At 60.1% G+C, this 27,724-nt stretch overlaps 1 protein-coding gene across 1 annotated transcript in view; it reads right to left on the reverse strand.

Moving 5' to 3' along the window:
• TESC (tescalcin) overlaps positions 1–27,724 on the reverse strand; it is a 42,829-nt gene that overhangs the window by 512 nt on the left and 14,593 nt on the right. Inside the window, exons 2-7 of the mRNA XM_051826638.2 lie at positions 19,738–19,807; positions 10,108–10,188; positions 6,462–6,601; positions 4,828–4,889; positions 4,613–4,720; positions 1,015–1,062 (exon numbers count right to left, since the gene is read on the reverse strand). Coding sequence (XP_051682598.1) covers positions 1,015–1,062; positions 4,613–4,720; positions 4,828–4,889; positions 6,462–6,601; positions 10,108–10,188; positions 19,738–19,807 — 509 coding nt within the window. The remainder of the gene's footprint in view (positions 1–1,014; positions 1,063–4,612; positions 4,721–4,827; positions 4,890–6,461; positions 6,602–10,107; positions 10,189–19,737; positions 19,808–27,724) is intronic.

Genomic DNA, 27,724 nt, shown 5'->3' on the forward strand with positions numbered 1-27,724 from the left:
TGGGGAGGGGCTCAGACAGAACCATGCTCCTGGCAGAAGCACCTGTGAACTGTCAGGGACTGTTGAGCCACGGAAGAGCCCTATGGTCCTGCGTTCTAGACAGGCCCACTCGAACCAGCGGTCGTGGCCCCGGCTCCAGCCCCGGCGCTGGTGCTGCTGTGAAGTCCACCACAGCCTGGTGCACCTCCAGGCGCAGAGCCCGTCATTCCCACGACTGCAAACTCACCAGCTCCCTGGCACGCCGGAGCCTGGCACAGATGGGGAGGGGAGAGGGAGGGCGCAGGAACTCGGGTAGGCGGGCGGTGCCTCACTGTCCCTGCTTATGTAAGGACTCGCAGTTCTCAAGCTGTCACTCGGCACCTCCAGGGACACCCACGGGGCTGCCCGGGGGCTTTTCTTGCACCCGTTGCACTGCCCACGGTCCCCAGGCGCCGCCCAGCCTCCGTTCTGGGCACTGTGAGGGATGCGGAGGGAAGGGCAGCAGGCTCCCGTGGAGCTGTGGGTGGGACAGGCCCAGGGGAAGACGCCCCTACGCCAGGGCGGTGACTGCTCCATGCCAAGGGGTGACGTAGGGCCTTGGCCAGAGGCCGGCTTCAGAGGCTTACCCAGGACCACCTGCCACACCCCAGCCTCCTCTCCCAGCTGCTCAGCCCACGGTCTTCTCCGTGCCAGGAGCAGGCACAAGCCGGGGAGACCCTGCAGCACAGGCCCTGCCATCCTTATGTGTGCTGCCTGCTGGGGGTGGGGGCACCCGCCCTTTCTGAGCTGCCAGGACACAGGGGGCTTCTGCTGCTGGTCAGAGGTCAGTCCCAGGGGATGCAGGAGCAGGGCAGCTCCTGGCCTGGGACCCCCTCCTGCCCCTGTCCTCTGTCCTGGCTCCCAAGACATGGTCATGCCCCAAGCCAGAGCCCTTCCTGCAGAGACGCTGGGCACTGGGAACGTCGTCCCTCACCCCGTGGGTGGAAGGCCCCATCTCCCTGACCCCCAGGCCCCCCAGGCCTCCCAGACACCCACCTTCAGGAAGTCCTCGAAGGTGATCCCCTCGTACACTTGATCGGGCTCCTGGAGACAGAACACATGCCGGAGTGAGCTCCCAGGCCTCGCCCAGCTCCTGCCAGGAGATGCCCCTGCGCCCCCCCCCACCCCACCCACTGCCACTGTCGGGGCAGGGAGGTTCACCAGGACCCCCACAGGTCACACGGGGCAGTTCCCCCTGCCCCCTCCCCATGTCACCGCCAGCCCCCCAGGGGGTTATAGCAACTCTGCTAGGCGAATCCAATCGAAGCTTGCACGCCCCCAGGAAAGAATGAGGAAGAACGGGTGGCCTGCAGGGCCCACCTCATCTCTGTGAGTCTCTGGGGAGGCAGGGCTGAGCCCCGGGGCCTCTTGCAGCAGTGTTGGCCGTGCCAGGCTCCCCCTGCATCCTTCCTGCTCTGGGGATGTTACCTGGGGCCCCGCCCACTTCCTGTCCCACTCTGGGACCCAGCAGGAGCCCGGGCCGGCAGCACGCTGTGGCAGTGGCTGTCACTAAGAGGCCAGCCACACAGATTTGGGAGGCCCTGGTGCTGGTTACCACGCAGCCATGAACACTGCACACCCGTGCCGCCACGGACGAGCCTGGAGACCCGCACGTCCACGGAGGCAGAGACACCTGCTGCCAGGTGGCCCCCACGTGTGCACGGTGCCAGCGCACACCTGCTGCCAGCAGCCCCCGCGCGTGCACGGCGCCAGCTCAAGGCCGAGTGCACAGAAACACAGGCCCGGATGGGGTCTCCAGACAAGTTTCTGGAGAATGCAACTGAAAAAGATAATTTCGGTGTGACAGTGTTTGCGAATCCAGCAGCTTTTCCACCACACACATCTTCGTGAACTTTAGGGATATCTGTGGTATGTGTGGCTTGTCAAAAGCTCTGGGGCGCAGGTGTTGGGCAGGGCAACTCAACACCACTTTGCATGTCTGCATCCTATTTTGGGGCACCTGGATTTGAGCCCCAGCTCCTGCTAATGTGTGCCATGGGAGACAGCAGGGGCTTGTTCAAGTACTTGGGTCCCTGTCACCCATGCATTCCTGGCTCCTGGCTTCAGCCCAGCCCAGCCCCAACTGTTGTGAGCTTCTATCCACTGGTTTACGCCCCAAATGACCACAATGGTCAGGGCGGGGCCAAGCCAAAGCCAGCAGCCAGGAACCCCATGCACGTCTCGCACGTCTCCCACTTGGGTGGCAGGGGCCCAAGCCCTTGGGCCATCTGCAGAGCTGGGTCGGAAGGAGCAGGACTTAACCTGGCTCCCCTCGGGCTGGAGGCCTTGGCTAAGGCAGAGCCAGCGCTGGTGCGTCTCTGGCACAGACAGCGGCGACAGGGCGTGGCCCGAGGACTTCTGTGCCGACCACTTCACAGTGACGCTGACCTCGCAACAGCCCCTGGGCAGGCTCTGTCCTTGCACCCATTCCACAGATGAGGCTCCGGGGGTACTGAAGCTAGGCTGCTCGTCCAGATGGGAGCAGCAGAGATCGCTCCAAGTCCATGACGGCTGTGCCTGGGGGCAGGATTCTGTCCCCTTTTTGGTTTCTTTGTAGTTTTAAATAGGGGCCAGTGCTGTGGTATAGTAGGCTAAGTCCTTGGCTGCAGTGCCGGCATTCCATGTGGGCACTGGTTCTAGTCCCAGCTGCTCCACTTCTGATCCAGCTCTCTGCTATGGGCTGGGAAAGTAGTGGAAGATTGGGCCCCTGCACCCATGTGGGAGACCTGGAAGAAGCTCCTGGCTCCTGACCCGCCCAGTTCCAGCCTCTGTGGCCATTTAGGGAGTGAACCAGCAAATGGAAGACTTCTCTTTCTACTTCTCAAATAAATATATACATTTTTTTTTGACAGGCAGAGTAGACAGTGAGAGAAAGAGAGAGAAAAGTCTTCCTTTACCATTGTTTCACCCTCCAATGGCTGCTGCGGCCAGCATGCTGCAGCCGGTGCACCGCACTGATCCAAAGGCAGGAGCCAGGTGCTTCTCCTGGTCTCCCATGTGGGTGCAGGGCCCAAGTACTTGGGCCATCCTCCACTGCACTCCCGGGCCACAGCAGAGAGCTGGCCTGGAAGAGGGGCAACCGGGACAGAATCCGGCGGCTCCGACCAGGACTAGAACGCGGTGTGCCGGTGCCGCAAGGCGGAGGATTAGCCTAGTGAGCTACGGCGCCGGCCAAATATATACAATTTTTTAAAAAAAATCTTTTAAATAAAAACAACCCATTCTCAAGGTGGCCTGGCCAGCCCTGTCCCCGGGCTCCTCCCTCCCTGGTCTCCCTTCTCCAGCACAGAGATGGCTGGCTGCCCTCTCCCCAGGCCGGCCAAGGAGTGCTAATTACAGGTAAGGCCCCAGCGGGCAAGACAGCAGGACTGCGGGGGGCTGGGGCGGAGCAGGGTGCACAGCTACTGCAGCCACCAGCCTGCTCCCAGCATCGCCTCCGCGGTCATCGGGAGAGGAATCGCTGACCCACGCAGCAGCTGGCTTTGCAAGGCTGCCAGGGGGCAGCCTCGGAGGCCAGGCGGCCCTGAGCCCCAACCTTGAGGGGAGGCTGCACACACGGCCCCAGCTGTGCTCCTCTGGTCCAGAGAAGGTTTGCTGAGTGCCTGGGTAAAACCAGCGTGGCTGTGGTTCCCACACCGTGGACTCGTGGGCGGTAGCCAGGCCTGGGGCTCCCCACCAGGCCTCGAGGACACAGATTAAGAAAACCACGGCCCATGGAGGCTGCAGTGGGACAGAGCAACCTGAACCAAACAGGGACTTGGCCCAGCACCCGCAGGGACCCCGTGCCCCACGAAGTCACAAGCCCCGAGTGGGGCGGTTCCCCCAGGCCAGAAGCCTCCCCCAAGCACCCGGCGGACAGATAAACCACTGCCCAGCGAGATGACTGAACCCGGCCTGGCAGCGGCCCGGGCCCTCAGGAACCAGCCTGGGCTCAGCAGCCTGGGGACAGCCATGCGGTCAAGGCTGCAGGGCACGGGGTGAGCCAGGTGTCCCTACACAGCTGAGCCCATCGTGGAGCCGACCAAAGCCCTCAGGCACCACGTCCACCGGAGCGGTCCTCAGGGGGGGCTGGGGGCTGCACTCGGCCCTAGGAGAGGGGCCCTGCCCAGCACAGAAAGGGTCCCTTCTGTGCTGCGAGCTTCAGCTTCCCCACCAGTGAAATCAAGCGGAACACGAACCCTTCAACTGGGCACTTCACTTACACCCGGCCCCACTGGCTCCTCTGCCTGCCCCAGACCCGGGGGTCAGCCCAGCACAACCCCCCCCCCCCCCGGACCCTTGCCTTGAGGCCAGAAACCGCCTTGAGTCACTCAAGAGGAGAGAAATCAATTCCTGGGCCTCGTGCTGTCTGCTGAACAGGCGGGGCTGGGGGTGGGCTGGCCAGTCCCAGGAGGCCTCGAACCCCACCTCCCCACGCTGCACAGCTCATGGTGGGCGGGGAAAGCAGGAGAGGTTCGGGGCTGTGCTTTGGGCCCAGCCCCAGGCAGAGGGGTACGCAGGGCGCAGGTGGCAGCAACAGCAGCGAAGGCTGAGTGCGCGCGCACGGCCGCGGGCCACAGGCTGCAGGTGTGAAGTCCCCGCCCCAGGCACTCACCATCTGCCCCACGCACACGCTGGCCGCCTCCATCATGGCCCCGTCGGCGATGGAGCGCGCAGACTCCTTCTCGATGTGGGGGTTCCCCGACAGCAGCTCCTCCACCACCTGCCAGGCAGGGCAGAGACTCCATGAGCCGGCGCCCAGGGGCCCGAGTCCGGGTGGCGGGCCGGGGCGGCGGCAGGAGTGCGGGCGGGGGCAGAAGCATACTTTACATTTCGATATTCCTCCAGCGTGATGCGGCCGTCGCTGTCCGAGTCGTACATGTGGAAGAGGACTGGGGGGGGCAAGGGCGAGGGCGCGGCTCAGCGCGGGGAGGAGCCTGCCCCCCCCCCCCCAGGTCACCACCACTCAGCCCGGGACATCAGTAAGAGACCTCAGTGCCAAAGCTGCAAGGGTCAAGGGCATAGGCTGTGGGGCCAGATGGACCTCTCTGGGCCTCAGTTTCCCCAGCTGTAAAACGGGAACAATGGCATCTGGGAGTGAGAGCCCAGAGGACCAGCCTGGCACCCTGTGGGGGCGGCCAGCACCATGGCAACACCAGCAGAACGGGTGTCAGGTCACAGCCTTGCTCTCCACAGGCCTGCAGCCACTCTGGCCTGGGGACTGACCAGGGTCCCGGCTGACCCCCCCCCCCCCCGCCCCGCCGAGCGCAGCCAGCGGCAGCAGCCTCTCCTCCAGCATCACGGTGGTGGTGGTGGCCGTGGCCGTGGCCGTGGCGGCAGCCCACGGCCCAGCACACACGAGGAACTGGAGGGAGGTGACCTCCCCCAATCCACCGCCCATCTCAGCTCAGCCCCGGGAGAGACCCCAGAGCTGGGATCTACCAAGCACCCACTGGGTCTCTTCCGGTCATCACCACTCCAGCACCCTGCTAAGGGCAGGAAACCAGGGGTCTGGACCTGACCGAGTCCCTCTACTTCCTGGGCCCGTGCCCCCTACCCCGCCCTGGAGCAGACATCCGCAGTGACACAGCGGCCCTGGGGATGCCCCCACGGACATGCCCCGGAACTAAAGATCCCGACGGCGAGCGGCCCAGCCCAGGCTGCAGCCGGCCAGAGTCCACGGGGAAAAGCAGCCGTGACGTGCTCCACCGAGGGCCGGCCTGGGCCACAGCCACCCCAGGAACAGCGAGGGTTCCCTCCAGAACCAATGCTGGCCCTAGCACAGTCCACAGAGGTGGGGAAGGGGCTCACTTCAGGGGCCACCACCAGGCACCGGGGGCTCTGCCTGTGCCATCTCAGAACCACTCGAGGGTTTGGAATCAGCTCGCCTGTGTTCTGGCTCGAGGTCAGTGGGTACATCGTCACCCGTGATGCCGGCATCCCACATGGACACCGGTTCAAGTCCCGGCTGCTCCACTTCCAATCCAGCTCTCAGCTGATGCGCCAAGAAAGCAGCTGAAGATGACCCAGGTGCCTGGGCCCCTGCACCCACGTGGGAGACCCGGATGGAGCTCCAGGCTCCCAGCTTCTGCCTAGTCCAGCCTGAGCTGTTGTGGTAATTTGGGGCTTGAGCCAGTGGATGGAAGATGTCTCTCTCTCCCTGTCATTGTGCCATCCCAATAAGTAAAATTAAAAAAAAAAAAAAAAGTAGAGTCATGGGGCCACTTGGCCGAGGGGCCAGCTAGCACCCAGGTCTGTGTGAACCCATCACCCCACAGCCCCTCACTCATCCCAGGAAGCCCAAAGCTGCTTGGACACTGATGGGGAAGCACTGGGCTGGTGTGCACCTCAGCCACCCTCCTGGGGACGGATGGCCAAAGGATGCCAGCAGTCTCCCTGCCCCCTCCCCTTCCTGTGCACCCTGCGCTCTGAGGCCTTGGGGTGGGGGCGGGGAGGGCACGCACATCTCAGCTTCTCCTTCCGGGACAGTTCCACCTGCTCCTCGCCCAGGGTGGTGTCGATGGGCCGGAAGTAGGACATGATGGTCAGGAAATCCTCGAAGTTGATCTCGTCGGCCAGGCCGCTGGGCCCCTTACGCAGGTTCCTGCAGCGGCGAGATGGGGGGAGGAGGCGGTGTCAGCTAGGACCCAGATCCCGCCCTCCCCCGAGCAGCAGTGCCCGAGAACCCAGCCGTCCTGGGCACGGGCTCTGCTCCCCAAGCACCTGCTCCATGGGGTCCCGGGAACCCCTGGGGGTGTCAAGTCCAGCCCCACATGGCTGCGGAGGGCTGGGCGTTACAGGGCACACAGGTGGGCACTGACATGTGGGGAAACTGAGGCACGAGCAGGCCACACCTCCTGATCCTTCCGTGAGCTCAGGGGGTGGGTGAACCAGGGACCACAAGGGGCCTGTCGCCTACTCTGCAGCCCATGAGCCAAGGAGGGTTTCACACTTTGCATATTGAAAAGGTTTAAAAAAAAAAAAACTGAAGCAGAGTTTGCAGCAAGGAGACTGTGTGAGGATCAAGTTTCAGACCCAGAGACAGGGCTCTGTGGGACCCAGCCACAGCCACTTCCCGCCCCGCCCCCTGAGCACCCACAGCAGCGCCCAGGGCCCTGCAGAGCCCACAGCCCTGTCTCTCCCGTCCCCGCTCTATCAGCACAGAGCCAGCAGTTCTGAGTCGCCTGGCTACTGCTGCAGGGCACAGCAAGCCCGGGCTGGGAGCCCCACGACAGAGGGCAGGGGCGCCCGGGGCTCAGGATGCAGCGCTAGGGCTGCCTGGTGCCTGGGCCGGTGCCTGGCGTGCAGTCGGGGCGTGGAAATTCACAAACCACCCCGCTCCCAGCCTGGCAGAGAGGAACAGCTGCCTATAAAACAAAACGGCTTAAAGATAACCCCAAATGCAAGCTCCCCCACACCAGGGCCAGGCCTTATCACTCCTGGAACCGCAGCCCAACGGTCACAGGGCTGGCGGAGTCCTGAACACAGCACAGTTCTCCAGCCGGCCCCGGGACCCCTGCGCCCAGACCATCTACTTGCGCCTGACCCAGGGTTTAAGGCCAAGTTTAAAGACATGCCTCTGCCATCTTCCAGCACCCCATGAACACTGACAGCCCCCAACGAGTCCACTGCGCTTCACCGCCGATTTCTCTATGCCCGAGAATTTTCTAGAAAGCCGTGAAACCCATGGCCGGAGCAGGGAGAGGAGAACCCTCCCAGGCTTGTTTGCCTGTCTCCCCTGAGCTCGCCCGGGGTCTGAGGGGTCGGCTCTTCCCAACACGTTTTAACCGTGTCCGAGTTGTGGCTGTCGGCGGGCTTCCCTGGAGCCCATGCCCTTCCTGGGCAGTTCCGGCTGCAGCGAGAGAGACAGAGATTAGTCCAGGGACCACGTGACAGGCTCCGGGTCCTTCTCAGGGCAGGCTGGGACCCACTTCTGGGAGGAACCTCCCTGGGAGTCTGCAAAGGCTGAGACCAGGGTCCACAAAGCCCAGGAGAGCCCAGAGCCCAGGAAATGCAAACAAAGAGCCTGGAGCCAGCCTCGCCTGCTCTCCACTCCCACACCTGAAATGGGCATCCAGGACTAGGGGCAGAAGCCAGAGCTGTGTCCAAATTTGAGCCCAGCCTAGAACCAGGCAGCTCTCTTTATTTTACAAATATGTCAGTTTTAGAGCAATATTTTTGCTTCCTCAACTTTCTGATTACCCTGTAAGGAAGGGAGCGGCCGGAGGCGGCTGCTCCAGTTCCTGCCCCATTCCTACAGAGTTCTGGGAATGAAGGTTGAGGCTGGAAAATCCCACGTCCGGCTCCTCCTGTGAAATCCGCCCTCACTGGGAGTTATAGGTGTCGCCCCTTAGCAGTACGAGGTCTCTCCAGAGTCTAAGGGTGGGTGGGTGAGGCTGTGGCCACCCCAACCTGGTCCCGAGAGGTCCTTGGACGCCTGCCTATGCTCGCTCCATGAAGCGTGAGCCACTCTCAGGCCAAGCCAGGAGTCCCTGCCACTCCCTCACTCAGCCCATCCCTCCGGTCCTTCCTGCCCCCCACCCCCGCCAGCCCTCGCCCTCCACCCGCAGCCAGGATGAGCTTTGCAAAATGCAAATCAGAGCGAATTCCGAGGCTCCTGGCTCTCTGGGTAATCTCCGGTCCCCACCTGCTCTCCCGCCCGACTGCCGTCCAGCCCTGGCTCCTCCGCCCCGCCCTATCCCACCTGGAGTCCACCTTGCTCCGGCCTTGCGTTTGCACGCCTGCCTGTGGACACTGGGCATTCCTAGAAGCACCTCTGTCCCCTGCTCCCTCCTGTGCGCCCTGCAGCCGCCCTGCCTGGCCTCAGACCCTCCCAGAAAGGGGACTCAGCCACTGCCCCGCCCAAAGCCCTCTCGCCAGAGGGAGGTGCCAGCCCAGTCCCCTGCCCGTCCTCCCCTCAGACTACAGCCAGGGACACAGAGCTAAGGACACAACTCCTGGATCCGTTCTGAGCCGGGCGGATCCCAGCCCCACAATGGTGATGGCTGAGACCACAGGGACTTGGGTCAGTTGTTTTTTTTTGTTTGTTTGTTTGTTTGTTTTTTTAAGAAATTAGCACACACAGTAAAATGTGTTTGGACAACTGTATGTACTACCCCAGTGCTTTGCCCACACAACCCCTTCCGCAAAGTCACAAACACCAGGCGCACTCCCACCCCGGGATCACCAAGTTCTGCAACCTAAAGGCCAGCGGATGCTTGGGGGCTGAGCTGTGGTCTGCACCAGGCTCTCTGCAAGCCAGGGCCATGGGCACAGCACCTCAGCACACAGCACTTCAGAGCCCCGGAGGCAGGAGCTGTGATCTCAGGTTGTGGGTGGGGTGTCACTTCTGACACTGGGTTACATGCAGAAACCAGGGGCGGGGGGGGTGGGGTTTGGCACAGTGATTAAGACGCCAGCTGGGACGTCCAGGCCCTGTGCTGGAGTGCCCAAGGTCAAGTCTCAGCTGTGCTGCCAATTCCGGCCCCCTGCTCACACACACACACACCCGGAGGAGGCAGCAGCACCCCTGCACCCCACGTGGGAGCTCTGGATGGAGCTCCAGGCTGCTTTAGCCCAGGCGGCTGCAGGCACTGGGCCAGTGAACCAGCAGCTGAGTGTCCTGTCTGCCCGCCTCTCAGGTAGCCTTGGGCAGGCGCAACCCTCCCCACCTGGACACCCTCTCTGGAGGAAGCCACCTGTTGCAAAGGCTTGGAGTCGCCTCGGGCTGCACGACAGCGACCCTGGAAGCAGAGACCCCGGAAGCAGAGACCCCCTGGGCCCCAGGTGAGCCCTGAAGCGAGAGCCCGGCCTCAGCGGACAGCTCTATGAAAACCCCCGAGCCGAGACCCCAGCTGATTGCTGAGCTACAGAAAGGGGAGCTAACGGGGCCTTTGTCCTGCGGCCAGAGGTGATGCACACGGAAACCTAGGGAGATGGAACTGGCAGCCCCCAGTCCCCCAGCTGGGAACTCACAACCGCCTCCCCCCGCCCCAGCCTCTGCTCACAACCCCACTGAAAGGGGCGCTCTGAGCACCAAGTCCTGCACCCACGGCGCTCCAAGGACACAGTCCCCCACCTTGGGGCCCCTGCAGGCCAGAGCCCACCCACCTGTTGTCGAAGAAGGCACGGATGATCTTGGAGCGGATGGGGTTGAGCTCCAGGTCGGGGACACTGTTGAAGTTCTCCTTGCTGGCTCCCAAGTGGGGAAGGCACCGGGGAAAAAGAGCGACAAAAAGAACATGGTGTCAGCGGGTGTGTGTGGCAGGGAGCGGGGCCCCGGGACAGTCCAGGGGGAGGGGGTGGGACTGGGACCCCGCCTCTCCTCCAGAGCCTGGGCAGGAGCCGGCCGGGCCGGGCGAGCTGTGCCACGGGGCTTCAGGCAGCCGTTGGGAAGAGAATTACACGACCGGCTCACGTCGCTGCAAAACGTTTCGGAAATCCATGCAGGTGCAGGGCCGTCAAAACGCTCACAGCGCAAACACGGAGCAGGGGTCAGATCCTCTGCGTCAAAGCGAACTCGCCTCTTCCCTCCATCCTCCGCGAACTTCGCAAGTGCCCTCGTATCAAGCGTTCACCTCCAAAGGCAGAGCCCTGGGATGGGCACCCATTGTAAGCGGTCCCAGACCGCCCGACGCCCACCCTCAGGCCCCAGCCCACGGCCCCCGCTCTGGCTGCTCTGGATCTGCACGGGCAGCGACCAGCAGGTGCGACGCCACCCGCAGGTGTGTGCTGAGACTGTTGAATCCCAAAGGCGTCACGACAGCCTTGTTTGTCACCTGATGCCTGCAGCCTCCCCGTGTGCCGGGCTATTCAGCCACCTAAAGGAGCGACACCCTGACACCCACTGCAGCGTGGACCGACCCTGAAACCACGACGCTAGGTGACAGGAGCCAGGCACGGAAGGACACGTGTTGTAGGGTTCTGTCTACAGGAAACGTCCAGGACGAGAAAATCCAGAGAAACAGGAGAAGAGCAGTAGCCGAGGGCTGGGAAGGGACGTGGGCAGGGACAGTGTCCCTCGGGGGTCGTGAAGGACGCTCTGAAACTGAGGGCGGGGCCGGGCAGTCTGGGCGACGGCCACGCCGCATGCCAGAAGACCCGGGTTCCAGACCCAGCTCCAGCCTGTGGTTCCAGCTTCCTAATGCAGACCCCGAGAGGCAGCAGTAAAAGCAGCTGGGTCCCTGCCACACACGTGGGACTCCTGGATGGAGCACCCACTGTCAGCTTCAGCCCGGCCCAGCCCTGACCACCGAGGGCATTTGAGGAATGAACCAGAGACAGGCATTCTCTGTATGTCTGTCTCTTTGCTTCTCAACTAATAAAAAACACATTAAAAAATTGTGGGGCTGGCACTGAGGCATAGCAGGTAAAGGCACTGCCTGCAGTGCCAGCATCCCATATGGGTGTCGGTTCGTGTTCTGGCTGCTCCACTTCCCATCCACCTCTCTGCTATGGCCTGGGAAAGCAGTAGAAGATGCAAAAGTCCTTGGGCCCCTGCACCTGCGTGGGAGACCTAGAAGAAGCTCCTGGCTTCGGATTGGCCCAGCTCCAGCTGTTGCAGCCATTTGGGAAGGGAATCAGCTATGGAAGACCTCCCCTCTTTCTCTCTGGCTCTGCCTTTCAAATAAATAAATATATCTTATTTAAAAAATGTGATTCTAGCAACCTAATTCATTATTAAATGTCACTGAATTATACATTGTAATGGGCAAGATGTGACTTTTATTTTGAAAAAACAAAGCCTTTAAAAAACAAAACCTCTTTGGAGGTGGGTGTTTGCTACAGCACTTGAGGTGCCCCGTGTCGGAGTGCCCGGCTGACTTCCTGCTAACACTTATAGCTAATGATGGGCGGTGGTTCAAGTGCTTGGGTCCCTGACGCCCACGTGGGAGACCCACATGGAGTTCTGGGCTGGCTCCTGGCTTTGGCCTTGCCCAGCTGCGACCTTTGTGGTCATTTGGGGAGTGTCCCAGCAGATGCACAGCCTCTGTCACTCCATCTTTCCCATAAATAAAATGGATCTTTTTTTAAAAAAAAAAAATTCCCTAAAGCCTAAAACAATAAGAAAAGAAGCCCCGCGCCGGGGCAGGCGTTCAGCACAGCGGTCGAGACGCTGCTCGGGCGCCCCCTGCCACACTGGAGGCCCGGGTTCGGGTCCCAGCTCTGCTTCTCTCCGGCTTCCTGCTGGCGCACACCCTAGGAGGCAGCAGGCGATGGCTCAAGTAGGTGGGTCCCTGCTGCCCACGTGAGGCCTGGGCTCCTGGCTTCTTCCTGGCCCAGCCCTAGCTTTGTAGGCATCTGGAGAGTGAACAAGGAGACAGGGTCTCTCTGCCTTTCAAATTAAAAAAAAAAAAAAAAAAAAAAAAAAGGATAATTTTTTTTTAAAAAAAAGAACCACTGTACCAACACCACGTGCCGATGCAAACCGTGGAGCTGAAGTCAGGACCATGTCTGATCGACCTTGAGGGAGTGCCTGGAGCGGGCACGGGGGCCTGCGGGTGTTCCATCCGTCAAAGTCCCGAGTTGTGTGTGCATTGCGCATGTCAGACCCCTATGCCGGAAGGCACCTGTCCCCTTCTCCCGCAAGGCAACCACAGGCAGAGCCCAGCGCCCCGGGAGGGGACCGAGCCGAGGTTCCCAGGGGACAGGATCCGAGGTGGCCAAGTCACGGCTGGATGGCAGCCACGGCCATGCCTGCCCTCACCGCCTGCGCGACCCCAGTTCCCAGGCGACACCACGAGTGCTCCTGCTGTCCCGGATACTACAGGCCCAGCCCAGCCCAGCCAGGGCATGCACGTGACCGACAGGTCCCCACAGCACCAGGCTCCTACCCGGACACCACACTGCTCCACTCGCCTCGGCTGAGCAGCGCCTGCGGGGACAGGGCACCCGTATACCGCAGAAGGGAACTGAGGAGCAGGGAAGCAGCCGGTCAGTCTGGGAGACCCCAGACCCTCGCCGGCTGTCGGGCTGGGCGTCCTGGCTCCTGCGAACCTTCTTCAGCCTCAGTTTTCTCACCTGTGAAGTGGGCACGCTAACACCTGCCAGTGGGCGAAGGGCACAGCCTTGGCCATCAGTCTAGGGCTCCACCCTGCTCCTCTGGAAGCAGGAATCACACAGCACGGGGGTGCAACTGATGGAAGGTCAAGTCTGGAGCACGCTTAGCACACACTTAGCACATGCTTAGCACACGCTTAGCCTGGAGCCCACAGAGCAGCGGGGGCTCTGCAGATGGTTGCTTCAGGCTGTGGCAGCGCAGCCCCTTAGCCTTGCCCGGTACCCAACACCACGCACCCAACACCATGCACCCTCTGGCAAGCCAGAGCAGCTCAGTGGGTGGTCTGCCAAGTCATCAGCTCCTCCCCCAGGGGTAGCGGCAGGCAGTGCCCAGTGCTGTTTGGAGCTTACGGCCACCCTGGAAGGCAGGACCTTAGGCCCATTACAGAGATGAGCAGACTGAGGCAGAGAGGGGGAGCAGCTGCCCATGGGAGTGACGGTTGCTATCTGTCCTCGGGGACACTCCCTGCCACCTGCCACCCTCCCTCTCCAACAAGGAGGACGTGGGCAGGGCCCAGAGCTGGGGCAGGCCAAGCCCCACTTCCCCACAGTTTAATGTCCCATAAAAGCTGGTTTCACTCTAAGCTCCCACTCCCTCTCCTGTCCCCAGGTACTCACCGGGCTGGCGGAACTGGCTCTGCCGAGGGCCAGGGGGGTGGGGGCGGGGGGAGGCACAGGTCTGCTTCACACTGCAGCCCAGTGAGCGTGTGTGTGTGTGGGGGGGGGGTGGCAGGTGCCACCCACAGCGACCACCGAGGCACACACCTCGCACGCCTCCTCCAGGGAGTTTGAACCCCTGGGGGTCCCTTCCCTGTGGTTTGGGTTTGATTCCTTCCCTGGCCCCCACGGGGACAGAAGCGCCACCCAGTCCTGATGCCTGGGGCAGGGTCTTGGGGAAGGGACCGCATTGGATGAAGCCATTAAGGCACAGTCCCGGCGGGTGTACATGGAGAGACACAGACACACGTGCTCCCTGGCTCCCACCCAGGGTACCCTGTGCCACCTTGGTACTCCGCCAGCAAGACCCCACCCCTTCCCCAGAGGCTGAACCACAGACGCCCACTCGACCTTGGCAGTGGCTCTCCAGAACCAGCAGCAACGACAAACCTCTGTTCCTTCCAGCGAGGCTGCTGGGGTCTTTTATCACAGCAAGTCAAAGTGGCCCGACCCAGCCCAGGAGTCCCGGCAAGCTCTCACCGAGCACCGCAAGGTGCCCGTGTTGGTGACCACGCCAATGTCACACAGCCAGCACGGGGCTCCAGCCTGGCTCCCACCACCCCGTGCTCTTCCTCGGGGCTGTGCAGTGTCACTTTAAAGAGAGGGGGCTCCAGGGGGGTATCTGCCTTCTGCCACCCGCAGCCCAAGAGGCCCCACCGGGGACCCCGGAAGAGGACAGGACAAGCACCCAGCCCACAAGGGAAAGGCAAGGCCAAGTCCACACCGAGGTCACGCTCCCGGTGTGGTCTCCGGCAGCCTCTAAGGCAGCCCAGTTCAAACGCAAAGTCCGCTCTGTGGCGTCTGGGCTCGGGGCTGCCCCAGCCACCGACCTCAAAGCCAAGAAAGCAGCCAGGCTGCAGGCCCCCAGCCTGGAGTCACCGCCTCCTGCCGTCCGCCCACGTGGGAGACCTGCATGGAGTTCCGGCTTAGGCCTGGCCCTTGCAGAATGCGGGGAGGGAACCAGTGGAAGGGAACTCGCTCGCTCTCTGACTTCTCACCGTGCATCGTCCTGGCTGGGGCTTCAAATCAGGGAGCACTGGGGGCTGCCTCGTGGGACTGAGCACTGGCAGCACAGTGAGCTCAGTGGCACACGACACCCTCTCGCCATTGTGGGTGCCTCTCCACGACCCCCACGACCGTCAGCTCTCGGACAGGTTCAAGGCGAGACACTGGGTTCCCAGGGGACCCAGCAAGAGGGCCCCAGCTCTGCCGCCAGCCAGCTCCGCACGCGAGCCGTGGCTGTGCTGTGCAATTCAGCCTCTTCAAACTCAGTTTCTCAATCTGTAAAATGGGGGTAACCGGGGCAACCCAGGACCACACAAGGGAGCCGTGAGCCAGGTGTCTGGCATGGTCACCACTCAGCTCGTGGCAGCTGGACCTCCTGCCTCTAAGGTCAAAAAGCAATGGCAAGGGCACTGCTGGGAGGCCAGACGGACTCAGAGACGGGTGCTCTGCAGCCGCCCGGGCTGTCAGCACGCGGCTCTCCACAGCGGATGCAGAGCCCTCGTCCCGCCCCCACACACGGCGGGGGCTGTGTCCACGGAGTATCCATGTCGGGCCTCACTCCGCATCCGATGGCTTGACGGATCTAAAAATACGCTCGCAACTGGCGCTATCTAACCCGGCCTCCCGCGGGCTGCTTCGTCGCCGTGTCTGAAGTGACCCAGGCGTCTATTCTGGGGTCTGAGAGGCGGCCAGAGAGCTCTCGGGAAGCTCCCAGTTGCTATCAACGACTTGCACCCGATAAGAACGAACTGTGCAGGAAGCCACCCCGTGTTCTCCCGTCTACAGTTCTGACCTTCTAACGGGCGCAAAGGACAGGCACTCATCCGAGGGGAGCTCACAGTGGGTGCTTAATGCACACAGTAGGTAAGCACTTTCCCATGCGGGCATTTTGCCAAGTGGGCACAGACCCTGGCCCTCGGTGGTCAGGATGCATTTGGGTTTGGGGCGTCCTGAAGCGCGTACACTTTGGGGAGGGGCTCTTTAACAAGAGGAACACAGCATTACGGAGTTTTAGAAATCAGGCACCGGTCTTGCCAGGAATTCACATAGAAGCAGGGCCCGGAAGAAGGCTGCCACAGCCTCGGGGCTGCCCTGCCCCCTGGATGGGGCTCCTGGTGGTTTTTGGAATGGAGAGCAGACTGGAGAGAGACAGGAAAGGCCGGGTTGAAGGGAAAAATCAATTCTGGCCGCTGTTCCCCTCGTGGGACTGTTTCGAAGCTGTGTTCGATTTATCGACGCTGCGAATTTAGAAACCGAACTCTTCGGGCTTTGAAATGCAACTTACAAATCTGGGTCTCTGGAAAAAGCCTGCACTTTGCAAAGACGGCTTTCAGCACTCCCTCCCTCCCTGTGCTTTCCAAGAGGCAGGGGCAGAAGGGGCCGCATCCCCACACCCACCACGGAGGGCCAGGGGGTGCCCGGGGGCCTCGGCTGGGAAGCCCCAGGCCATGCCTCCCTCTGGGCAGCTCTCCCGAAAAGCCTCAAAATGCTAAAGAAAGGAACCCTGCCTGGCTCAGCCCAGGACGTCCTGGGCAGCGCCCTCAAGGTGCCGGCTTGGAGAAAGCTGAAGGCCTGGCCTGGACTCTGAGTCAAGGCCAGGCAGAGCGGGGGTTGGGAAGGCGCTGGCCACTGGATCCCAGCCCAGAGCTGCTCAGAGGACGCAGTCAGAAAGCCCAGGGGACCACAAGAGCTGCCCAGTCCCCCTTCTTCCGGCCCTGCTGGGTAGCCTGGGACTAGGCAAAGCGGTCCCTGCAGGCTTGTTTGCGTATGACTGACAGATGCTGTGGCCCTCCCCTCCTGCCTGCAGGCTGGCTCTGCAGTGATGGAACTACAGGTCCCTGACCTCAGCCACTCAGGTCCTCAGAGGTCGTTCTCAAGTCCAGGCCAAGGCCACAGCCTCCTTCCAGCAGCATCTGAGCCAGGTTCAAACCCCAGCTCCTCCACTTAGGAGCTGGGCGACCGAGGGCCAGGGACACAGGGGCCTCTCTGAGCCTTACCTTCCCGTCTGGAGAATGGGCAGAGCAGGTGTTCCCAGCACCGCTTCCTAAGAGGTTGTGTGAGACGGATGCAACCGGCTCCTTCTGCGGAGCCCGGAAAACAAGAGTAATGGGAACAGCTGACACCCACGCACAGTCCCTGGGTGCCAGGCCCCAGCTCCACTCTCCTCTGAAAACAAAACCCACAAGGGACGAACCACGACTGACAACAGGTCTCGGCGGGCAGGGGGGTGGCTGTGATGAACAGTACAGAGCACTTGCGTTGTTACTGTCATTTGCCACTTGCTCCTCGGCTCTCTCGTTCATTCACCTACTCCAAGGCCACCTTCGGTCTTAATAAGCTCCCGACTCGGCACTTGGGCCAGGGAAGCAGACCCAGCTCCTGCCTCCCGGGGGACTGACAGGGCCAGAAGCTGCAGATGGAGTCGGGGTGCTGGTGGCGGCGTTACAGTTCTGTGCTGGAAGGGGTGGGATAGGGCAGCCCTCAGAGGCAGCTGTAGGGGCTCAGGGGGTCAGAGAGGAGGCGGCCTACGCGGAGGTCTCTGCAGAGGCCGGCACCTGCACACCTTCGCGGGGGCCCAAGAACACCCTGGGGAGCCACTGAGGGCTGCTGAGCAGGGGCTGCTCACGGAGACCTCTCGACTCTGCCAGGGCGTGCGCAAGGGCAGCTGTGGCAAGGACACGGCACGGGGTGGCCCCAGGGCTGCGTGTGCAGGACGGGGAGGCAGCACCTGGCCCCTGCAGCACGGACAGCCTGGGCACGCTCCAGCCGCCCAACCACGGAGGGCCTGCTGTGCGCTGTCCTCGGTGCTGAACGGCCGCCTGCACTTGTTGGAAATGCAGATGCTCAGGCCCCACCCCAGACCAGCGGAAACAAAGCCTGCGTTGTGGCCAGATGTCCGGGTGATTCGTGTGTGCCCTCCAGCTGCAAAGAACGGGTTTGGGGCACCCCCTTTCAGCACATCCTCCAAAGGTGCACAGTGGCAAGATGGTCGGGGGCTCTGACGACAGAACCCCGAAGTGAGGGTCTCCCGTGCCGCTCCTCACACAGCCCCAGGCCCCTCTGCACCCTCCTCCCAGGACAACCACTGCCCAGGCCTCCCTGCACGTGGCAGGACAGCCACAGCCCCATTCGTGAGCCCAGCTCAGAGCTAAACTGTCCCCCACAACGTCGGCTCACCTTCAGCGCTCAAATCAAACCCCACGCGACCACACTCGCTTTCTGGGTGAGGGGGACAGGCTCCCCGAAGCCAAGAGAGAGACTGCCCGAAGCCACACAGCCAAAGGCAGAAGGATTTCTACACAGGCTCTGCGTTTTTTTGGTCTCTGCACCCTCAACCTCAAATCCGAAGAATTGGGGACGGCGCTGTGGTGTGGCAGGTTAAGCCTCCTCTTATGACACCAGCATCCCATACAGATGCCTGTTTGAGTCTCAGCTACTCCACTTCCAGTCCAGCTCTCTGCTATGGCCTGGGAAAGCAGTAGAAGATGACCCAAATCCTTGGACCACAGCACCCACGTGGGAGACCTGGAAGAAGCTCCTGGCTGCTGGCTTCTGATCAGCCCACACCCCAGTCATTGTGCCCATCTGGGGAGTAAACCAGCAGATGAAAGATCTGTCTCTCCTCCTGTCTTACTCTGCCATGCAAATGAATAAATAAATCTTTAAAAAGATCGAATAATTCAACACACATAGAATTTGAAGCTACAGTGCTCCCCCCACCCCCGGCCCAGGTTGGGTCTGACCCCAGACCTCTCCCCTCACAGCCCCGGGAAGAACCAACCTGCATTTGCAGCCGCTGGCCCTAGCAATTTCCTCACACCGGGCATGTAGCCCAGCCCAGCCCATGAGAAGCCAGGTAACCTTCCACTGGGCAAAGTGGGTCAGAGAGGTGAAAGCAAAGGTATAATTCCTGGTGGTCTTTAATTTTGCCTCCGATATAATTAAAGCGAGATCAGAGGCCATGCAAACCCCAAGACTTAGAATCTGAGCTCCTCAGATGGATGCTTTGGGCTCTGTTAAGACGGACGGGCGTGTAGGTGTTCACACATCGGGGTCCGGACAGTGCAGGTGAAACGTGTGCTTACCGAGAGCCAAGACCTCTTCCTGGGCTGCTCCAAGTCTGCAACGGCTGTAACCTTGAGACCCTGTTTCCTCTGGGACTCTGCTTCTGGTGGAGAGCTGGTGGTGGAGAGCTGCCTGCCACGGTGTGGCTGGTGGTGGACAGCTGCCTGCCACGGTGTGGCTGGTGGTGACCGCTGCCTATTCCAGTGCGGCTTGCAGCATCCACTGCAACTAGCAGCTCGCTCCAAGGGCCTCTCCCTAACCAAGCTCCAAGTAACTCGGCTACCACCCAAGACAGAACACAGTGTGAGACGTTCCTCCTCACACAAAGGTAACGTGCGGGGCATCTAAAGACCACAGCTTGAAACACAGCATAGCACGTCGATTCTTAACAGAAACCTGAGGCTGTCGCCTGCCCATCTTGCCTGAGGCTGGAGGAACCGGAAGAGGTAGAAACAAGGGACAGAGGGCCTCCGGACAACACCTGAGTCCCTGAATCCAGCTGAACCCACAAGCGAGTCTCGTTTCGCACCCAGTGGTGGGCACGGTCCTGGCCTTCAGCAGGTGCAGGATACGCACCTGGGATTCCCAGCACAAATCCAGAAGCACCAGGTGGGGCGGGGTGGGGGGCTGAATAAGTTCCCCCCAGCACCAACCCCCCATCTCCACTCCAGCTACGATTTTCTGATGCCAACAGATACAGATTTGACTCTTTCCTTCCCATCAGAACACCTTGGTTCAGAAGGAACTAGAAGGAAGAGAACCACCACAGTTTGCTTGAGCAAACGGGGCAACTCAGGGGCTCTTCCAAGCCCCCCCCCCCGGCACTCAGGGGAAATAGAGACCCCACCCACCCCACCGAGCCCCGTGTCTGCCGACCCCAGCCGCAGGTCTTACCGGATGGTCGGCTGGTCTCCGCTCAGCTGCTTAAATCGCCGGTGCAGCTGCTCGATCTGCTCCGATGAGACTGAGGGGGAGGGAGGGAGGAAAACGAGAGAGAGAGAGAGAGAGAGAGAGAGAGAGAGAGAGAGAGAGAGAGAGAACCATCAGTGCCTGCTGACCTTGGAGCGCACAGAGAAGGCTGCAGGTGTCCTCCCGCCCAGCCCCGCCCGGCTGCCCACCGGGACACCCACACCTCCTTGGCAGACAAGCCCATTCTTCCTGGGGACGCAGGCTGGGGCGATTAGTCCAGTTCCCTCTCGGCTGCTGCCGAGACAGCTCGTGGGCAGGCGAGACGGCCAGGCAGGGCTCCCCAGCCTACTAAAGGGACCCTCCATCTGCTTGTCCAACTCCCCCCTCTCCCAATCCTCAAGATGAGCTTTTCCAAGTGAGAACAGGGCTCTTCAGTCACAAATTCAGAGAGGGATGGGGGTGGGCGCTGTGGTGGCGGGGTTCAGCGCTGCTTAGGGAGGACACCTGCATCCCTGCTGGGAGCGCCTGGTTGCAGTCCTGGCTGCTTCATGCCTCTGATACAGGCCCCTGCTAATGCAGCCCCCCGGGAGGCAGAGACGATGGCCCAAGTGTTTGGGTTCCTGCCACCCACGTGGGAGACCTGGATGGAGTTCCTGGCTCCTGGCTTCAGCCTGGCCGAGATCCAGCTATTGCAGGCACTTGGGGAGTGAACCCCTGGATGGAAAATCTCGGTCTCCCCCTGTTACTCTGCCTTTCAAACCAATCAGTCTTTAACACAGACAGACGAGGAATGAAAGGGGAAGACGGGTTAGGCTGGGAGGCCTGCACTGAGGACGTGGTGGAGAAATGAGACCGGCAGGAAAAGTAGGATTTGGCGCATGGTGTTTGGTGCTGTGGGCAATGCCTTCTCATTCCCTGGTGGTCTTCGGGACCCTCAGCCCAGGGTGGTGTTGATCATCCGTGTTCTCACTCTGAGGCCGTGCATTTTCTGCCAACACCACCTCCAGGGTCAGCCCGCAGTTACGCCCGCACACCTGTGCTCATCTTACAAACCGCTCCGCAGAGGCCAGTTGGATGCATTTCTTACTTCCAAAACCACCAACGGGGTGGGGAGACACGTGGGGGTCCTGAAAGCTGCAGCAGAGGGGCTGGGACCACACGGTGGGCATTCAGCAGGTCCCTTGTGTGTGCCTTGGCCCCCAGCACAAGTCCAGGAGCGCACCCCAGGTAAACCAGGACAGGGGGCACTGGGGTGGCTGGGTAAGGTTTTCTTCTCCCCTCGTCTCCAAGCCCTGGAGCCTGGACTGGATTCTAAAGCCTGCCGCAGCCCCATCAGCCTGGTGTTTGGGCCTCAGGGCTGGCCCAGACTCTGCATCGCACGCGCAAAGCTTCTGACCAGTGGCTGGGCTGGGGAGCTGCCACCTGCTGCAGCCCTCAGGGTGCCTCTCCCCAGGGCCCCACTCTCACTCCACCTCCTGCCCTGTTTCGGGGTTTTGGTTTTGGTTGCTCGTTTTTAGCCTGAGGCTCGAGCTGATGCCGGTTCAAGCAGCGACCGCTCAGAATCCAGAAGCCGCAAGCACTCCTGGCAGCTGCCGTGTGCTAGGACACGCGCAGGAGGGCTGCCAGCCCAGGCGGGGCGCTGCCATATGCCGTGGGCACGGGCCATGCATGAGCTCATCTGTTCCTCAGGACCCGGGAGGGGGCCGGTGCCACGTGGTGCACGCACACACACACACAGGCAGCTTTCCACCTCTCTGCAGGGACACTCGGCTCTTTATGCCCCCCAGGTGCCAGCAGGGACTCCGCCCACCTGATGGCCCAGCCTCTCTGTGTGGAGGTGCAGGGTCCACACAAAGGCTGGCGCTGCTCCAGGCCCCAGCGGCAAAGCCCAGGGCCGGGCAGGGGCAAAACAGCACGAACACACAGGAAGGTCAAAGAGCGGACTGGTGGGCAGCAACGAAGGGGCCCCCATGGGCGGATGTTCGGGCCCAAGTATCAGCCCCGCTCCCGACTCCAGCTCCCTGCTAGTGCCACTCCAGGAGTGACGACTCAGTGCATGGGCTCCTGCCACCCACAGGGAAGACCCGGACGGAGGTCCTGGCTCCCAGCTTCCGTCTGGCCCAGCTCTGGCCATTGCAAGCTTCTCTCTCCCTCTCTCCCTCTGCCTTTCAAATTAAGTTGAAAATAAATTGAAAATTTTGAAAGAACATGGAAACATGATCGTGAACACAAGGAGTCAGACGCGACTGCACATAAAATTCATGAGCAAGCAAAACTCATCTACAGCGTCTGAGGTCAGGACAGCGGCTGCCCTTGAGGGGCATCGTGGGTGGGCACAGCAGGTAAGACGTCACTTGGGACACCCCGATCCCGCATCAGAGTGCTGTATTCACGTCCTGGCTCTGTCCCAGTCCCAGCTTCCTGCTAACCCGCACGCTGGGAGGCTGTGGCGATGGCTCCAGCAGTTGGGTTTCTACCCCATTAAGTGCAAAGACTTGCGCCGAGTTCCGGTCTCCTGGGCTGGCGCCCCAACTGGGACTAGAACCCAGGGTGCCGGTGCCATAGGCGGAAGATTAGCCTAGTGAGCCAGGGGCCTGGCCCAGCACCAGCTCTGGCAGGCGTTTGGGGAGGGAACCAGCGGATGGGAGCCCACTCTCTGCTGTGTCTCCCTCTCTCTTTCAAATACATTTTTTCAAAGAGGGTACTCATGATTTGAAAGAGGTGTGCGGGGTCTCCCAGGCGCTGGGCACGCTCTGTTTCTTGAGCCAGATACGGGTCGCGCAGGTGTGTTCCCAGAAAGCCCTGCACCTGGGTCCCGTCACCGCACGGAGCTGACTGAAGACCTGCCGGAACGCTACTCACGGGGACTTATCCCGAGAAGATGAACCCGACAGGAACCAAAACACGACTGTGCAGGTGTGCTCGCCGTCGCCTTCCTTAGAAGGTGAGTGTCCCTGCTCCAGGGTGCTCGAGCCCAGACAGCTTTCAAATTCTGGGATTTCTCAGACGTGGGGGTATCCGAGACCCGTGGTTGACAAGATCCAGCTCTAAACATGAAGTTCCATTGTGTTTCACACACACCCTATGCACACAGCCTGAAGGTAACTCTGTATAATATTTTCAGTAATTCTGGCTGGTGATGTGGCTCACTAGGCTAATCCTCCACCTGTGGCGCTGGTACTCTGGGTTCTAGTTCCGGTTGGGGCGCTGGATTCTGTCCTGGTCGCTCCTCTTCCAGGCCAGCTCTCTGCTGTGGCCAGGGAGTGCAGTGGAGGATGGCCCAGGTCCTTGGGCCCTGCACCCCATGGGAGACCAGGAGGAAGCACCTGGCTCCTGGCTTTGGATTGGCACAGCGCCCTGGCTGTAGCGGCCATTTGTGGGGTGAACCAACAGAAAAACCTTGCTCTCTCTCTCTGCCTGTCAAAAAAAAAATTCAGTAATTCTGTGCACAAAACAAGGTTGTACAGTGTAGACGTTTCCACTCAGTGTCACATCAGTACCCAAAAAGTTTCATATTTTGGAGTACTTTCTATTTTTGGATTAGGAATGCTCAAACTGTAATAGCTTACAATTGTACTCACTCTAGCATCACTCAGAAGCATACAGGTAAACACTTGACGACACGCTTCGTCTGTGATAAAGGAGCGTGCTGCCTTTCCAAGCGGCAGAGTTGTGCATCCGACTCGGAAATGTAAGGCTGGCTTAGGGCAGCTCACTCAAGAGCAGACGCCATGCCGGGGAAAATCCACAACTACATACAGATGCGCTCTAAGTAATTGTTTAAAACCCTAGAATTATAGTCTCTAAAATAATCATAGCAATTATCTCTCAACTCCATACTGGGATTAAAGACTTTGTTTTCTTTTTTCTTAAAGATTTGTTTATTTATTTGAAAGACAGAGAGGGATAGAGTGAGAGAGAGAGAGAGCGAGCGCGCGCTCTTCCATCCACTGGCCCACAGCGTGCCAGGCTGAAGCCAGGAGCTCCATCCAAGTCTCCTACCGGGTGCAGGGGCCCAAGCACTGGAGCCAGCCGCTGCTGCCTTCCCCGGCGCGTTAGCAGGGAGCTGGGTTAGAAGCCAGGCAGCTGGGACTTGACCTGGAGCTCCGGTAGGTGATGCCACCATGCGGGCCCCTGTGCTTGCTTCTGGTTCATCCGCATTTTCCAGTTTTGCTCTAAAATACAATTTGTATCTATATTAGATAACAGCGTTTTTTAGCATACGGCCTGGTTGTGGATGGCACAGTTGCAGAATCTCCCAAACATTACCCTTAATGACTCACTCCCTGGCCCAGGCCTGCGTCCCACGCAAATCTGCCCTGACTCAACCCTTCCCGTGGCCCTGTGAGGGGCACACTGCCCCCATTTCACAGAAGAGAAAATCAAGGCTCAGAAGGGAGGGAGTCAAGGTCACAAACCCTGCAAGAGGCACAACCACCCTGTGCACTCGGTCTGTCCGGGGGAAAATGTGCAGCTCTGGTTTTGGGGGGTTTTGGTCTGGCTACCCCACGGTGCCTCATTTCCTGGGGTCACAGGAAGTCTGCTGTGCAAGACCACAGATAGCCATCTGTCCGCTGAGAAACACCAATCAGAAGCCACCGCTGGTAAGGACGCATTCCCCCAGCACACGAGGGCGGGCGCAGAGGGCCAGCCTGCCGGCCACACACGATGCATCTGTTTCCATGAAACATCCGGCAAGCAAATCCACGGGGACACAGAGATGACCAGGGCTTGCAGAGGGCTGGGGTGGAGAGACCTAGCAGGAGAACGGGGAGGCCTTGCGGCCGACTTCTCCAAGAGGGATAAAACATGTGACCGACTGTGTGATGGCCACATGCCCCACAGTTATGCAACCACCCACGGAGCACCCTTTCAGCGGGCAGATGTCACGGCGTGTGGATGACATCCCAATAAAGCCACTGAAAAAACTGAGGAAGTTGGCAAGAGCAGGTGTTTGGCCCAGCAGGAGAGCCCGGAGCTGGGACGCCCACATCCTATCCCGGTGCACCTGGGTTTGCGTACTGGCTCTGCCTCTGATTCCAGCTTCCTGCCTAAAAGTTCAACTTGGGGTGGGTGGGGCAGCACCTGAGGGCTCAAGCAGTTGGGCCTCTGCCCCCCTAGTGGGAGACCTGGGTGGAGCTCCCTGATCTCAGGTTCAGCTTGGCCCCGAGCAGGTACTTGGGGCGAAGTTATCAGGTGGGAGCCCAGACTCAAAGATACAAAAGCTTAGACACAAAGTTGCAAACACACTCATGACTATAACAAGAGCAGACACTAAGCGAGCATTTATATGTTCGGGACACCATGTCTTACTCTACGCTTGACAAGACTTAGCTCCCAGATGTTTCTCACCAATCCCATCGGGCAGGTAGGATTCTGTCCCCACTCTAGAGATGGGAACACTGAGACCTGCCCAAGGTCCCAGAGCTAGGAAGATGGGTGTCAGCCATTGCAGATTAGGTTTAGCAAATGAAGAGCTCACAGTCCATTACATCCCAAGTGAATGTGTGCACGTGCATACGCGCGCACGCACACACCCTCTGCCCTGCCTGACTCGACAAAGGCAGAGAATTAGGGAACAACCTCCCACCCCTGGGTCTCTGATTTTAGAAGCCAAAGCACCAGAGGCAAAGAGACGCTCCTATGCCACAGTAACCTGGGGAAAGAATGGTGTTGGAGGAATCAGGGGCTGACTTTCCAAACACTCAGACCCTGGCGGGGGGAGCCGGTTTATAGGTGACCTTAGCCAAAGGCCGAGAAGTGACTGGGGTGCTGATCGGCCTCTGCCTCTTCCGTTTCCCTCCCCTGGGTCCACCCCCACCCCTGCCAACAGGGATGACGTCATGGAAGGGGCCCCGTCACTCCCCTGCAGGGCTCCTGGGACAGAAGCATCTCCTGTTTCCTCGCTGCTCACCTCCGAGACATCTCCAGGCCCCCGTGAGGTCACCGTTGCCATGGGGACAATGGACAGAAACAGGCTTCGGTTCCCGGCAGCTCAGACCACATTTTCTAGCTTTAGATTTCAACCTGAGTGAGACGCGCACCTTCCGCGTGGCCGCTCGGAGTTTACTGGGGCCAACTTTCGGTGGGGGGGATAGGGGTGACACATCACCTGGTCCCAACAGCGTCCACAAGAGAGGATACACCTGTGCTGGCCAACACGGAAGTCACCAGCCACACGCAGCCCCTCAACCTGTGCGAGGTGGCGAGTGCAAAGGGAGGTGCGCCGAGGGCACACCTGGCTAAAGGACTTGGTGCAACAAAGAATGCAGATGTTGCAATACATTTTGTTAAGATTTATTTCTTTGAAAGGCAGAGTTACATAGAAACACAGGCAGAGAGAGAGAGAGGCAGAGAAAGGGGTCTTCCATCAGCTGGTTCACTCTCCAAATGGCCACAATGGCTGGAGCTGGGCAGATCCGGAGCCAGGAGCTTCTTCCGGGTCTCCCACGTGGGTGCAGGGGCCCAAGGACTTGGGCCATCTCCTACTGCTTTCCCAGGCCACAGCAGAGAGCTGGATCAGAAGTGGAGCAGCCGGGACTAGAACCGGCACCCAAATGGGATGCTGGCACTGTAGGCGGCAGCTTTACCCGCTACGCCACAGCACCAGCCCCTCGATACTTTATTTGGGTTCTATGTTGAAACAAAAATATTTTAGATAGTTGGGCTAAATAACTCAATAAATAAAATAAATTAACTCACCTGTTCACTTTTCATGGTGGCTACTAGAGAATTTAGAATTACATTGCAGACGCAGCTAACAGGGAAGGCAGACAACAATGCTTTACATGCTTGTCTTGTACAGTTTTGGGCAACCCAATTTCCAGGAATGAATTCGGAATAATTAAGATGGAGGTACAGGGCCAGCGCTGTGGCGTAATGGGTAAAGACGCCATCTGTAGTGCCGGCATCCCATGTGGGTGCTGGTTCTAGTCCCAGCTGCTCCACTTCTGATCCAGCTCTCTGCTGTGGCCTGGGAAAGCAGTGGAAGATGGCCCAAGTCCTTGGGCCCCTGCACCTGTGTGGGAGACCAGGAAGAAGCTCTTGGTTTTGGATCGGTGCAGCTCTGGCTGTTGTGGCCAATTGGGGAGTGAACCAGCAGATGGAAGACCTCTCTCTCTCTCTCTGCCTCTCCTTCTCTCTGTAGAATTGACTTTCAAATAAATCAACCAATCTTAGACGAAGGTACAAAGATAAACAGGTCAGAGTAAATGTTGTCGCCTGCTTAGAACAGTTTAAAACCTATGGGGGTGGGTGGCAGCGCTGTGGCGCAGAGGGTTAATGCCCTGGCCTGAAGAGCCGGCATCCCATATGGCTACCAGTTCGAGTCCCAGCTGCTCTACTTCCCATCCAGCTCTCTGCTGTGGCCTGGGAAAGCAGTAGAGGATGGCCCAAGTTCTTGGGCCCCTGCACCCATGTAGGAGACCAGGAAGAAGCTCCTGGCTCCTGGCTTCAGGTCGGCGCAGTTCCGGCCATTGTGGCCAAATGGGGAGTGAACCAGCGGATGGAAGACCTCTCTCTGCCTCTCCTCTCCTCTCTACGTGTAACTCTCTCAAGTAAAAAATAAAATAAATCTTTAAAAAAAATAAAACCTATGGGGAAGATGCTAAGTCACGGGAAGCCGGTCCAATTAACCCTGGTATGTGCTGAAATCAGGGTGCTACAGAGCCTTAAAAATCCTCAACACACACCATGGGGGGCAGCTGTTTGTTCACCGCTAAAGGTGCTGGTTCAGGGTGGGCGTGGTGCCACAGCTCTGCTGTCACTTGGGACATCTGCAGCTTATACCAGAGTGCCTGGCTCAAGTCCTGGCTACTGCACTCCACCCAGCCTCCTGCTAATGCACCCTGGGAGGCACAGGTGATGGCTCAGCAGCTTGGGTCCCTGCCACCCACAGGGGAGACCTGGATGGAGCTCCTGGCTTGAACCCGGCCCAATCCCAGCTGTTGCAGGCCTTGGGTGGGGGAGGGGG

This window comes from Oryctolagus cuniculus, chromosome 21, assembly GCF_964237555.1.
Source record: "Oryctolagus cuniculus chromosome 21, mOryCun1.1, whole genome shotgun sequence".
NCBI classification, from domain to species: domain Eukaryota; kingdom Metazoa; phylum Chordata; class Mammalia; order Lagomorpha; family Leporidae; genus Oryctolagus; species Oryctolagus cuniculus.